Raw genomic sequence first — 15,401 nt, forward strand, 5'->3', positions numbered from 1 at the left:
TATTCAGTTTATAATGAATTGTTTTGAAAAAATTTGACTGGATCTATGAAGAATGACAGCATATAAGCCATAAAATGAGAAGTTTAAGATTCACATGCCTTTGTTAGTTCACGCCTTTGTCACCTTGCAGAGCTTCAGAGAGCTCAGGACGCCCTTCCTGTCTCAGGTAGAGCAGAGAAGGTGCTCGTTTTCTCCTGTCATGGCAAACTGCTTGGCTGGCAGGGGCCGTTGGGGGCTATCTGGGTTGGATTCTGAGGCTGGTCTGGGCTTATTGGGGAAGAGTGTTCCAGTCCTGTGACGACGTCTGTCAGGACTGGAGGGCAGAGCTATTGGAGGGGCTTCCTTTGCTCCCTTGGTGTTGAGCAGTAAAATCCTTAAAATGAAAAGGAGAAATCAGGGCTGGCCTGGTGGCACAGTGGTTAAGTTTGTGCACTCCGCTTTGGTGGCCCGGGGCTCACTGGTTCGGATCCTGGGTGCAGACCTATGCACCACTGCTCAAGCCATGCTGTGGCAGGCGTCCCACATATAAAGTAGAGGAAGATGGGCACAGTTGTTAGCTCAGGGCCAGTCTTCCTCAGCAAAAAAACAAAAAAGGAGGAGGATGTTGGCGGCAGATGTTAGCTAAGGGCTAATCTTCCTCAAAAAAAAAAAAAAAAAAATCAATTATATTTTTCCAAGAAGCCATGATTTTAAGGGTCATGATTCACAACTCTATAATATTAGTGGATGAAAGTCCAGCTAAATAAATACATGGGTGGAAAAGAAAATGGATATGATGTTTTTTCATTGGAATATAGTCTTTGTCTCTCCACAGCATGGGTCACACAGAAAGGAATGTCTGGGAAATGCAGTGGAAGTAGTAGTGGTGTATTAAAGTTCAAAGAGTGGGCATGGTGTCCATTTTTTATATCCTTTTGAAATTTATTTTTTTGCTTTGTCTCACACTGTCACATTTACAGGTTATTATCTAAAATTTGTAAGGTTACTTACTAGAATTTAGTACATTATTTTAGTAGTAGTATAATCTGTAAGTTACCCAGAAGTTTGATTTGGCTAATATGTGGTAGGATTTTCTGCTGCGTGGTGATGTGAAAAGGTTGTCCCTTCATGTTAACCTTGGCACCTGCTGCATTTATTTGTACTTTATATCCCAAATGCTCACAGTAGGATATATGCCACAGACCCAGAGCCTAGTCACGGGATAGAGGTGTAGTCATGCGTTGTGTAACGATGGGGCTACGTTCTGAGAATGCATCATTAGGTGATTTCGTCGTCGTGCAAGCCTCGGAGTGCGCTGACACGGACCTAGATGGTGTAGCCTACTGCAGCCCTCGACGGTACAGGAGAGCCTGTTGCTCCTAGGCTACACATCTGTAAGCATGTTACTGTGCTGAACACTGTAGGCAATTCTAACACAATGGTAAGTATTTGTGTACCTAAACATATCTAACCACAGAAAAGGGAGAGTAAAAATACAATATAAAAGATCAAAAATAGTACACCTATCTAGAGCACTGACCATGAATGGAGTTTACAGGACTGGGTGTTGCTCTGGGTGAGTCAGTGAGTGAGGAGTGAGTGGTGAGTGAATGTAGAGGCCCAAGGGACATTACTGTACACTGCTCTAGACTTTAGAAATACTGTACACTTAGTCTACACGAAATTTGTAAAAAAATATTTTTCAATAAATTAGCTTACTATAACTTTATTACTTTATAAACTTTAAATTTTTTTAACATGACTCTTTTGTAATAACAAGCTTAAACCACACATTGTACAGCTGTACAAAAATATTTTCTATCCTTACTCTCTATTTTCTTTCCTTTTTTTTTTTCGGGCTGAGGAAGATTTGCCCTGAGCTAACATCCGTTGCAGTCATCTTCTTTTTGTATGTGAGCTGCCACCACAGCATGGCCACTTGACAGGCAAGTGGTGTAGGTCTGCACCTGAGAACTGAACCCAGGCCACTAAAGCAGAGTGCGCTGCACTTGACTACTAGGCCACCGGGGCTTGCCCAACATTTTTCTATTTTTAAATTTTTCTATACTTCTTTGTTAAAAATTAAAACATGCACACACATTAGCCTAGGCCTACACAGGCTCAGGATCATTAATATTCACCAATAATGGAAGGTCTTCAGAGGCAATAACATGCATGGAGCTGTCATCTCCCATGATAACAAGGCCTTCTTTTGGAATGCCTCCCGAGGGACGTGCATGAGGCTCTCCTTGAGGAAGTGTCACTCTTTTCAGAAATATGTCCATGGTGGTTTCTTTTTTCATCATAGATTTGCTTGTAAGAGATCATGCACCATGAACAAGCTTCTCTAGTAATGAAAATGTTGTGGTGTTGGGGGTCCATGTTTTCAAACTTTTTAGGAGCTTGCTGAGGTCTGCAAAAGCTTCTGCTAAACCGTGTGTGAATTTTCTTGGGGATTCTTATTTTCTTCTGCAGTTTCCTCTTCCCTTGCCTCTTCTTCAGCTATGCATTCCTGCTGCAGTTCCAACAACTCCTCACTGAAGTCATGGATGAACCTCTTGAATGTCTTTTTCCAGAAGCCATCAAGAACCAAGCGCAAGCAAGCTTCTTGACGCAGTCGTAGATGTTGTGATCCTTCCAGAATTGCATCAGTGTCTTCCTCATTTGCAGCAATAGCCTGGGCAAAGATCCTCCTCAGGTACTAGGCCTTAAAAGCTGCTGTAACTCCTTGATCCACTGGTTAGATCAAAGAGGATGTGTTTGGAGGGAGGAACATAGCTTTGATGTTGGGAGGAAGATCATCAGTAAAAAAAAAAAAGGAGGGAGTCTGGGAGCGTTATCAACAATAGACAAAATCTTCAAGATGTGATTCCCCAAACAGTCCTCCTCCATTTCGCTGGCATGGCAATTCAGGAGGGCATCTTGGAAGAGGAGCTGGGTCATCTGTGACTTCTTATTGCTCCTGTAGTACACTGGCAGTGTGTGCTTACTGATGTTCTTGAAGGCCCTGGGGTTCTCACCCTGCCAGATGACAAAGTGTTTCAATTTGCAGCCTGCAACATTGCCCCAAGCAAGAGTGTTATCCTGTCCTCAAAAGCCTTGAAACCTGGCATTGACTTGGCCTCCTTCTGGATCAAAGTCCTTTCAGGCACCCATCTCCAGAAGAGGGAGGTTTCACCCATAGTGAATATCTGCTCTAGCAAGCAATCTTCCTCCACAATCAGCTTATCTGGAGTTTCCAAAAGTTCTTCTGCTGCCTTCACATCAGCGCTCGCAGACTCACCCTCACTTTCACATCATGTAACGAACAACGATTCTTGAATCGTTTAAAGCACCCAGAGCTAGCAGTAAATTCAAAATCGTAGTCGGTCTGGCCTTTACTTTCAGCATTGCAAACGAACTTTTTGTTTTGGCCGTGACTGTCATGGTGCTGAGAGGGATACGCTTCTGTGTCTGGTCTTCAATCCAGGTCTTCAGAAGTTTCTCCATGTCTGATATAGGCCCTTCTTGAATTTTGTTAGTCTCGTTGCCTTCAATGAAGCAGATCCGTTAACAGCTTGCATCACTTTGTTCTTGTTCTTCAAGATTGTAGCTGTGGTGGAATGGGACATGCCTGGCTGGCAAGCAGTAACCATCACTGATTTCCCACCTTTGTAGTCCTTAGTCACTTTTAATTTTGTTTCCAGGTTAGTCATTTGATATGGTCTCTTACTGGCAATATTAGCAGGGGTTTTTGTACGCTTAGGGGACACAATGAACAAAACAACATGAGATTAAATTGGACACGAGAAAATGATGCAATCGAGATGTGGTAAACGTGCAATATATGAGGCTGCTGCCAGCGTAACACAGCATACTCTTCTACAGTAATTTTTAAATTTTTTTTAAGATTGGCACCTGAGCTAACATCTTTTGCCAATCTTTTCTTTTTTTTTTCCTTCTTCCTTCTCCCGAAAGCCCCCCAGTACATAGTTGTAGATTCTAGCTCAGCACAGCCTGACGAGCGGTGTCATGTCTGCGCCCAGGATCTGAACTGTCAAAACCCTGGGCCGCTGAAGCAGAACGCGCGAACTTAACCACTCGGCCATGGGGCCGGCCCCAACTGTGAATTTTCTTTTATAAGAAAAAGTTCATGCTAACAAAAAGTATAGTAAATACATAAATCAGAAACAATCATTTATTATCAAGTTTTATGTACTGTACCTAACTATGTTATACTTACATACAACTGGCAGCACATTGGCATCACCAGAAACATGGGAGTGACGCGTTCCACTACATTACAAAAGCTACGACGACAGGGGATAGGAATTTTTCAGCTCCATTATAATCTTACGGGACTACTGTGGTATAAGCTGACAAACAGAGATGGCAAGCAATAGGACACATTGGAGTATATGAGGAAGCCATTTGGTGTAAACTTAATTTGGCCTGACTTTGTTTTTCCAAAAGGGCCTGATGGGGCCATCAAGCATGCATTGTATATCTGCTTTAAACATTTCCTATGGCAAGAACAAATGCCCTTAAGATAAAGGTGCAACTTCCCCTCACAGTGGCATTTCCTTAAGGATAAGCATCTCTCCTTAGACTAGGAACTGATTACTGTGCTCACCTTTGACCACCCAGCTCGAGACAGCAGACCTGCCACCTTGCTGTGTCTGAGACAGCAGACCTACTACCTACTGTGTCCATCAATCACTGTGCCGACAGAACAGTCTCCTGACTACTGTAAAAGGGACATTTCAATCCTATGTGAAACATCCTCTTTGAGGGTATATAACCACTCTGTACACCCCACTTCTTTGGTGCCCTTCCTTCTTTTGGGAAGGCAGGCACAGGGCCATGGTCCTCACATTTTGGCTCAGAATAAACTCACCCACATTTTCATTTATAGATTGGTTATGGATTATTTTCGTCAACAAAGTGGTGCGTTGTTGACTGAAATGTCGTTATGTGGCACATGACTATAATTATACAGAGAAAGGGTTATGTTCCTAGGTTAACACTCTTAGCAAACTAGACAAACCAGATTTTAAAGTTAGATTTTATCAAAAGGTATTTACCCTAAATGTGACTTGTTCTTTATTCATTCAACAACTACTATGTTCTTATGAGGTGTCAGGCTCTGTACTAGCTGCTAGGGCTATAGCTTTAGATGGCTGTTCAAAAACTGACCTTCCCAACTAGGGCTTCTAGCCTATGTCTCAGTAAAAGCTGGAGCTCACACTTAAGTACTCAAAATGCAATTTGTGTACAGCAAAGAAGTCGGTCATGATGGGAGCAGAATTAAATACCTCACGTCAGCAAGGCCTCAAATCCAAGACGTGGATTTTGAAACAACTAGCTTTGCTCCCCCACCCCCACGACACCCCAGATCTTAGAGATACTTGTCTCTAGGACAGGCAGCTCCTTCCTTGTGCTGTGTTCATTATACAGCTGGCTACAGCTACAAGGTGATATGCTCAACTGTTGCTAATTAGCACACATTTTGTGGGTGTTGGGCTGGGATTTATCTAGGTTATCAATTAGTCTCTAACATGAGCTGTAAACCCTGCTTCTGTCTCCCTCATAGTGTTTTATAAGTGAAGGAGATGGAGAGACAACTACAGCAGCCGGTGGAGCAGGTGAGGGACCCTTCTGAAATGTTTCTCCTGCCCACTTCAGTGTACATGAAGTTGTCTGACTTTCAGCCCAAGAACTGGGAGTGAAGATGAACAGCACATCAGACTGAACCTCTCAAACCACTCACTTCTCCCAAAAATGCTGGCATGGCAAGAAGGTGAAGAACCATAGAGACCAGAAAGGCAAAGTTTATTAGTTTCAGGTGTACAACGTAATGATTTGATATTTTGTACATATTTTGAAACAATCACCACAGTAAGTCTAGTTAACATCCATCACCATATATAATTACAAAATTTTTTTTCTTGTGATGAGAATTATTAAGATCTACTCTACTGGCAACTTTCAAATGTGCAACACAGTATTGTCAACTGTAGTCACCATGCTGTATATTATAGTCCCAGGACTTACTTATTTTATAACTGGAAGTTTGTACCTTTTGACCACCTTCACCCATTTCACCCACCCCTGCCTCTGGCAACCACCAATCTGTTCTCTGTATTTGTGAGCTCAGTTCTTTTTTTTCTTTTCTTTTTCAGATTGCACATACAAGTGAAATCATGTTATTTGTCTTTCTCTGTCTTACCTCATGTAGCAAAATGTCCTCAAGGTCCATTATGTTGTTGCAAATGGAAACATTTCCTTCTTTTTTATGACCGAGTAATATTCCATTATATATATGCACCACATTTTCTTTGTCCATTCATCTATCAGTGAATGCTTAGGTTATTTCCATATCTTGGCCATAGTAACTAATGGTGCAGTGAACATGGGGATGCAGCTATCTTTTTAAGGTAGTAATTTCATTTCACTTCCAGCTACATACCCAGAAGTGGAATTGTTGGGTTGTATGGTAGGTCCATTCTTAATTTTTTAAGAAGCCTTCATACCATTTTGCACAGTGGCTGTACCAACTTACATTCCCACCAGCAGTGCACAAGGCTTCCCTTTTCTCCACGTCCTTTCCTACACTTTGTTGTCTTTTTGGTAACAGCCGTTCTGACAGGCATGAGGTGGTAGCCCACGGTGGTTTTGATTCGCATCTCCCTGACGATTAGTGATGTGGAGCACATTTTTCCTGTGCCTCTTTCTTGGCCACCTGTATGTCGTCTTTGGAAAAACGTCTATTCACTTCCTCTACCCATTTTTAAATTGGATTGTTTTTTCACTATTGAGTTGTATGAGTTCTTCATATATGTTGGCTATTATCAGATATGTGCTTTGCAAATATTTTCTCCCATTGGGTAGTTGCCTCTTCATTTTGTTGGTTTCCTTTGTCGTGCATATGCTTTTTAGTTTGACGGAGTCCTCCTTGAGTTTTGCTTTTGGTGTTGAATCCAAAAAATCATTGCCCAGACTAATGTCAACAAGCTCACCACCTGTGTTTTCTTCTAGGAGTTTTATGGTTCCAGGCCTTACATTCAAGACTAATCCATTCTGAGTTAATTTTTGTGTATGGTATAAGATAGTGGTCCAGTGTCATTCTTTCACACATGGCTGTCCAGTTTTCCCAACACTGTTTATTGAAGGGACTGTCCTTTTGCCATTGTATACTTTTGGCTCCTGTGTCTTAATTGACCATATACAGGTGAGTTTATTTCTGGGCTCTTTATTCTGTTCCATTGATCTTTGTGTCTCTTTTTGTGCCAATACCATACTGTTTTGATTACTACAGCTTTGACTATAGTTTGGTATCAGGGAGCATGATGCCTTCAGCTTTGTTGTTCTTCAGAGGGCAAAGTTTTAAAGGCAGTTTGAGTTTAATATTTTTTAAGACAAGAAACTGATCACATCAAACTAGCTTGGGTAATGGTTCGAATGGCTTAAAATGCCAGATAAAACATGTTTTCAGCATGTCTGTCTAGATTTCGGATCTAATAGATCCTTCTGTAAGCTGCAGCTTAAGCCTCAATTTGGGATTCCTCCTTTAGTTTATATCATTCTCTTAACAACTCCATCTTCTATCTGCCCTGCCCTTCTCATTCTCCCGTTGTGGATCTCCCCCTAACTATTTTTTACTGTGATGCCTCTTTCCATTGCAAATAAATTTCTACACCCTCGGCCCCTTCACCAAAGACTCTGTTCTCCTGCCTCACCTCAGCACTGGTTCTTCCTTTCCCTTTCTGCGTTTGTAAGAGGAGGCAGCTAGTTCCCCAGTGCCCCACACGATGTAGTAATACATACACAGCTAGACAGACAGAGTTAAAGAGGCTTAAAAAAAACACGTCTTTATCACTTGTTCCCCTCATCCCCAGTCTTGCTTTCCAGAGGCCACTACTTCCAAATCTTCAGTCAGCTTTTCTGATATTTGCTTCCATATTTCTAAATGATATGCTAATACTGTTCTTCACTAATTTTAGGTACAGTCTGGTTAGTTTTTTATGGTAAAGGATTTAGCTCTCACATTAACTACCTCACTGTGTAACCCCCCCCCCCAATACAGTTATATCAGTTCTAAATAACTTTTCAAATGCAGACATTATCATTTTGAGCTTTTTCTGGGTTCTTCTGGGCAAAGTGGCTTCATGTACAATTCACTCTCCACAGGTAGGTGGATTGCAGCATTCTCCACTTGCTGAGTTAGTTACCACTTCATTGGCTTTGTTTTTTGAAAATACACTGGCATCTGGTCTTCTCTCCTATTCTCTGACCTTCGCTTAGCAATCCTCTCCCTCCCCTGGTAAATTTCCTCACGCCTCCTTTTTTGGTTGTTCCTAGTTACTTCTTAGCTTGGTAAATAGCTGGCAGAACTAGCAACTTCAGAGTCCTCCTAAAACATTTAACATTTAAAAAAAATTATAAAAGCATCACTTTGTTTTAAAAAAATTCAAATAATATTAGGGTACATTAAGCAAAGAGTTTATATATTCTACCACTCAGAGTGACACCTACTATTAAACATTTGGGATTCTTCCGTACTTTTTCTATATTGATTATATTGATTATATAAATGATACCCATTTGTGCTGGGGTTTTTTGTTTTGTTTTTGTTGACCTACAGCAAAAGGCTTCAGGAGGCTGGCTGCTCAATCAAGGCTTATTAATTGTCTTAGTGCAAATATGACTAATGAAGAATGTGTGCCTTTATTCCCCCTTTTAAGGTTTTAGGACATAAATTCGAAAGGAGTAAACTTTAAGAAAATTTTTATTTTAAAAAATCTCACAAAAAGTATTGGAATGAATACATAGATAAGGCATTTAGAAATGATTCTTTCTTTTGGTTTAGATTGTTCACTGGCTCAATTCTAGCTCTGCCCCCGGTAAAGTTCTCCAGAAACATTACTTATAAAGTCTGGTCTCATGGGAAAGGATTTTTACTGTACTGAAAGGAAGCCAGATGAAGGCGAGATCTGAAGCGCTCAGCTTCCAATTCCCGGAAGAAAGCATCATCGTCGTGCTGTGTTATCATGTTCTGCAGTTGCTGAATTTCCTTCTCCATCTTAGATCTCAGCTCTCTCTTCACCTTATATAATGTCTAAAAGAGAATTCATGTCATCCTGCCATTCACATTTCTCCAGGCCCTCATCTGTTTTTATTCCCTCTCCACCTTCCAGCTCATCAAGCTCCTGGAGTGGTTTTAATAATTTAGCAGCAGCTCTTACAGAGACCTGACAGGTAAAGTTAAAATCATAGGATAAATGTTTTGGATCCTAGATGGATCTTCTTCATAGTATTCTCTCCATTCCCCTTACAAGGTGTAATACGGTTGTTTATATTTCCTAAAAGTGTCAATAAATAATTTTTATCCTGTTATTACCTGGGCCTGGGCTTTCTCTCTGGCTCTGAGTTCTTGACGTTCCTGTGATACGGCTTCTGCCAGCAATGAAAACTGTTTACAAGAAAGAAAAAAACCAAATCTTAGACTTGTCTGTAGTCCAAATATAACAGTTCTTATACTTCTGTTTGTATAGAATAGCCTAATGTTCTTTAAGCCTAATGTTCATAGGCTTAAAATCTTTATTTTAATGGAAATAGGGCAATATAGACTCTAGATTCTGTACTGTGTTCAAGCACTAGCTTATTTTAAATTTCAATCTTGAACATGGGGTCAGCCTAACCTGTATAGTGACGAGTTCTGAGTTAATAAGTGGAGGTTTATTGTTCAACAGACTGAGCTGACTTGACCCAGGGTGGTCAGGAGAATGTAAACAAGCAACAGCGCGCCCACCTGGTCTTTATAGTAGTTCTCCATCGAGTCCAGTTCATTTTGGTGCTGTCTCTTTTGTTCATCTCGCTTTTCTTTGGCATAGTTTCTTAGGTCTCGTAATCTTTGCTTTTGAATTTGTAAACCTTCTTCAAACAGTTTCTTAAATATCTGTCAGTTATTTAGGCAGAAGAATAAAGTTATGCTGAACTTGCATGGAAGAATATAATCATTTTGCCCAAGTGGAGGCATATACTGATTGATTGTATTTCACAAAGATTTTTTTAAATAACAGCTTTATTGAGATATAATTTGCATACCATAAAATCCACCCTTTAAAGATGTATAATTCAGTAGGTTTTAGTATATTCAGAGTTGTACAACCATCACCACTAATGTCATAACATTTTCATCACTCCAAAAGAAACCCTGTACCCATTAGCAACCATTCCCCATTCTTCCCTCTCCCTAGGCAACCACTAATCTACTTTCTATGTTTATAGATTTGCCTCTTCTGGACATTTTTATAAATAGAATCATATAATATGTCACCTTTTTGTATCTGGCTTCTTTTTATTTGGCATAATGTTTTCAAGGTTTATCAATACTTCATTCCTTTTTATTGCCAAATAATACTCTACTGTATGGCTATATTACATTTGTTTATTCATCAGTTGATGGAGATCTGGGTTGTTTCCTCTTTTTGGCTCTTATAAATAACACTGCTGTGAACATTTGTATAGCAGTTGTGTGGATATATACCTAGGAATGAAGATCGAGTCATATGGTAGCTCTATGTTAAACCCTTTGAGTAAATGCCAGACTGTGTTCCGAAGTGGCTTGACCATTTTACAACCTCACCAGCCCTGCATGGGGGTTCCAACTTCACATCCTTGCCAACATTTGTCTATTTTAGCCATCTTAGTGGGTGTGAGTGGTATCATTGAGGTTTTGATTTGTATTTCCCTAATGACTAATGGTGTTCAGCATCTTTTCCTGTATCCCAAAGATTCTTTACCACTTTCAGAAAAGAACTCTCAAGTAGCCAAGTTTATAGGGCAGGAACCCCAGAGCATGGGCCGGCCTGGTGGCACAGTGGCTAGGTTTGCATGCTCTGCTTTGGTGGCACAGGGTTCACAGGTTCAGATCTCAGGTGTGGACGTAGCACCACTCGTCAAGCCATGCTGTGGTGGCATCCCACATAAAATAGAGGAAGATTGGCTCAGATGTTAGCTCAGGGCCAATCTTCCTCAACACACACACACAAAAGAACCCCAGGGCAGAAACCAATGCTGCATCTACACTTGTGCATAACTGAGGGTGATGTGGTTATCATCTAACGAGGCCACAGGACAACTAACTGTTCAAAGGATTGGGATATGCCCTCGTCATCCATGGATTAGTAAGAATTCTTGATCAAAGAACTGGTTCTTACAGCCATGCATTCACTAGCCAGCCATAATACCTTAGTTAAGTTCCTTAACCTCTCACAGCCTTAGAAATGAGGATAATAGTATGACCCACTTCAGAGCATTTAGCCCAGTTAACTATAATTACCTTAATGTTTTACTCTAGAGATGAAATTTACTGCCAGTTTGGAACCCCAAAAGATTAAGCATTTCAGCTTGATTAGGATGAGACAGCAAATACCTTGTGGAAACACCTCACAGCACATCTGTCCTACACTATTTTCCTGGTTTTTTTATTTTTTATTTTTTATTAATGTTATGATAGATTACAATCTTGTGAGATTTCAGTTGTACATTTTTGTTAGTCATGTTGTGGGTACACCACTTCCCCCTTTGTGCCCTCCCCCCACCCCCTCTTTTCCCTGGTAACCACCGATCAGATCTCCTTATCAATATACTAACTTCCACCTATGAGTGGAGTCATATAGAGTTCGTCTTTCTCTGCTTGGCTTATTTCGCTTAACATAATACCCTCGAGGTCCATCCACGTTACTGTGAATGGGCCAATTTTGTCTTTTTTTATCTATTTTCCTGGTTTTATGTGAAATCTTAGGTCATCTAATAACACGTTAAATTCCTGTCTTTTATAACATGCTCCAAACCCCTAAAGCAGTTGTACTGGAGAAGAACCTATGTGCAGGGGGTCAGAGGGAATTAAGACCTCACATTAAGTTTAGGGCAGTGGAGACTGAGAAGAGACTGGAGTGCACTATGGGAGTAATAAAATGAGGCACGGACAAGTCTGAACCCTCACAGTCAGCATTTTAGGACTTGCATTTGGATTCTGGATTCAAACTGGGACGAGAGTCACAAGGAAGGTGGTCCTAAAAGGCAAGAGACCAAAGTTCACCTTCTTAACAGGGTTTGAGAGAAAAGCCGTATTTACCATTTCTTCCCGGGTCCTCATTCTCATCATTTTTGCACGCAGCTGAACTCTGTAATCATCATAATACTTTCGGGCACGAACAATCTGCTGCCGATTTTCTTTTATCTTTGATTGGGTTAGCTTTTGCCTATGAATGCGATCGTTGAAGTCTTGCTAAGAAAGGGAAAGGGAGAAAGAGGTAAAGACAAGAGGAAGACAGACTCTGGAGTTGTCATTTGTTCTGCTCCCCATCATGATGTCTTCAAGCAGTAAGCCAGGTATAGAGGGCCAGTGGCCTACTGCCTGGGCACAGAGTGTGAAAGACCGTCAGCCCCCAGAAGCCCTCCAGCATTTGGTAGGTTCATCACCTCAATTTGAAGTGCCGCCCCAGTGAGCCCCCACTGTGGCAGAGAGCAGCAATGATCCTGGTGGAACTGAGGATCTCATCTCCCTGTTCTAACAGGGGGTTGCCTAAGCCACACTCTGATGCCAGCTTAAAAGGAGTAAACAAACAGCACTCTGAAAGACTTTCAAGCAAAGCTTGAGTTACCAAGAGTATTTACATCAAAACTAACGAAATTAGATAATTTCTTACAAAGTGGTATAGATGAAATGAGGTCAGGTCCATAAAGCCTTCACCTAGTTGTTCAGATATTTGTTTTCTTTTCCCCCATACCAAAGTACCACATTCAGTTTTTCAGATGGCTTCTCTTTCTTTCTCTGGAATTGTTTAGGATTATAGTTCTCATTGCTTGTCTCTACCTCCAAACAAGGGTTTTAAAATCTGTCTGTCTGGCATACTGTCTTTGACCTCTGTCCTCTCCCTTTAGTATACTCAACAGAAGATATGTTGTACTATGTATATTCGCAATCCAAATTATAATGGAGGCTGGTGAACTACCTCAGCTCTCTACTGGGGAGAAAGATGGGAGGGAACAAAAACACTAAGTTACAACCACCTGGTACCTCGAAGGGGCTGTGGAGGTAGAAATAGACCTGGATTAAAATCTCAACTTTGGGGGCTGGCCCTGTGGCGTAGTGTTTAAGTTTGGTGCACTCTGCTTCCAAGGCCCAGGTTCACAGGTTCAGATCCTGGGCATGGACCTATACTGCTTGTCAGCCATGCTGTGGCAGTGACCCACATGTAAAGTGGAGGAAGACTGGCAAAGATGTTAGCTCAAGGCTAATCTTCCTCAAGGCAAATGAGAGGATTGGCAACAAACGTTAGCTCGAGGCTAACCTTCCTCAGCAAAAAACCTCAACTTTGCCCCTTGCTGATTATGGTGGGACCCAGGGCAAGTTAAGATATCAAAGCCACCTCAGGTTTCTCATTTCACAGAAAACATCTCCATTATGTTACCATAAAGACTAAATTAAACTGTGTATATAATAAAGCACTTAGAACCTTCCCCCCTCATCAATTTTGGTGAAAGCCCTAGATGCTTCCCCAGGCAAGTATCAGAATTAAGAGTCTGTGGGACTATTGTCCAGCTGCTACAAATAAAATCGATATAACTTATAAATTCAAAATTATAAAGCCAGCCCTGATGGCCTAGTGGTTAAAGTTTTGTGCATTTCACTTTGGTGGCCTGGGTTTAGTTCCCGGGTACAGGACCACACCACTCATCTGTCAATAGCCATGCTGTGGCGGTAGCTCACACACAACCAGAAGAACTTACAATTAGACACAACTATGTACTGGGGCTCTGGGGCGGGGGTGAGAAAAAGGAGGAAGACTGGCAACAGATGTTAGCTTAGGGCAAATAGTCCCCTGCAAAACCAAACCAAAACAAACAAATGAGAATTCTAATACCCAACTTGCTCCTGACATACCAGTCTCTTGTTATGTTCATATTCTTTCTTGACAAGTGCAGTAAGGAGGTCATGCCGCCTTAAGGCTTCTTCTATCTTTAAGAGGGACAGAGGGAAGGAGGTTAATAATGCTATTCATTAGATTCTCAAGGATAGGCTCCTCCCTTTTCTGGTTTATATTCCTATGCTTAAAATTGACAGTTAACTTACTTCATCCTGGAGTTTCTTCTTTGATCGATTTTCTCTATATGCATCTTTTTTGAGCTGTTCAACCTGTGCAATTTGCTGTTTCCACATTTTGCTTAGTGTTTGGCCAGAAACATAGAGAAATGGAAACTGCTCCAGCATCAGGGGTAGGAGACCGTGTTCGTTTACTTTCACTGCAAGGTAAAACGAGATGCTCTAAATCTGAGATACTTGCTGACAGCTTTTAATAAGAACTCTCAACCCACCTTCCTGGTAGATCAAAGCTTATCTAAGTGATGTGGTTCTGCTCCTGAAAAGAACAATTCTAAAAGTACGTTATTACTTTTTGCATTCCTTCTTTGATCAGAGTAAATCAACTACTAGTAAGGAGAAAATAAGCTCAACAGTTCTGATTGATGACACGCTGGTCTGGTGAAGTCCATCCTAACTTCTCAGCAGACTCAGCGCCTGGGGTGGATGCTCTGTGTGTGGTCAAAGATTCCTCAGCCCTCCTGGGAGGCAAAGTCTCTGTCTGATGGGATGTAGTTAGAAACCAGCAGCCTTTGAAACTGCACCCTGGCATTTCACATGACCCTGTTTTCCTTATAACAGGACTCTAACACACACTGGCATCGATTATCAATACAACAGGAGGTGGACAGGCCATCTGCTTGCTTTGGAGCATCGCTTTGGTTCTACCAACTTCCCAGAAACAAAGAAAAGGCAACCAGCATAAGTGAGCAGCAGAATGAAGCTAAGCTGGAGCAGCAGGTAGCAGCCCCAGCACTCCTTTGGTGCCAATATATATAGGCCTCCTGAAGGTATTATTTAAGAGTTTTATATCTCTTTATAGCAATCTAGCATATGGCAGTTATAAAAGAGGGAACGTTCTGCAGCTAACTGGTGGATGTTAGTTTTCAGTGCTGTGTCCTTGGAATGTAACACACACTTTCAAAGGATGCCAGTTTTCCATAAAGTACAATTTTGTGGTTCTTACTTGGAACTGCTTTATTTGGCTTTGGCAAGCCACCTTTTGGACTTGGAGTTGTGGTTTTTCGAGAGTAAATCTTCCAGGGCTGACTACGTTTTGGAGTTCCTTTATGAACAGCTTCTCTGTATACTTTTTCCTTAGAAGCAGATATAAAACAGAACAGAAATAAGAGAGAGGTCTAATCACTCTTTCATACAACATCTTAAGTATTACGTATTGACAAAAGAGCTAACTAATCCCCAGCCAAACCACCTTCCGTCAGATTTCTAAAATCTGGTTAGTATTTATCTACTCTAAGTTACAAGCAGCTTTTGGCTTCTGGCATCCTTTGGA

General features: G+C 41.2%; 1 protein-coding gene across 3 annotated transcripts in view; it reads right to left on the reverse strand.

Annotated features, from left to right (window-relative positions):
- Positions 1 to 8,728: 8,728 nt before the first annotated feature.
- CEP95 (centrosomal protein 95) overlaps positions 8,729 to 15,401 on the reverse strand; it is a 40,694-nt gene continuing 34,021 nt past the window's right edge. The window contains exons 14-20 of one of the 3 annotated variants that reach the window (XM_001495129.7): positions 15,075 to 15,204; positions 14,102 to 14,271; positions 13,913 to 13,987; positions 12,101 to 12,253; positions 9,770 to 9,916; positions 9,359 to 9,430; positions 8,729 to 9,076 (exon numbers count right to left, since the gene is read on the reverse strand). In XM_001495129.7, the coding sequence (XP_001495179.6) occupies positions 8,900 to 9,076; positions 9,359 to 9,430; positions 9,770 to 9,916; positions 12,101 to 12,253; positions 13,913 to 13,987; positions 14,102 to 14,271; positions 15,075 to 15,204 (924 nt within the window). In that variant the 3' untranslated portion in view covers positions 8,729 to 8,899. Of the gene's footprint in view, positions 9,210 to 9,358; positions 9,431 to 9,769; positions 9,917 to 12,100; positions 12,254 to 13,912; positions 13,988 to 14,101; positions 14,272 to 15,074; positions 15,205 to 15,401 lie in introns of all 3 variants that reach the window. The other 2 variants (XM_014739261.3, XM_070227042.1) reach the window with 2 other exon arrangements.

Source organism: Equus caballus, chromosome 11 (assembly GCF_041296265.1).
Source record: "Equus caballus isolate H_3958 breed thoroughbred chromosome 11, TB-T2T, whole genome shotgun sequence".
NCBI classification, from domain to species: Eukaryota; Metazoa; Chordata; class Mammalia; order Perissodactyla; family Equidae; genus Equus; species Equus caballus.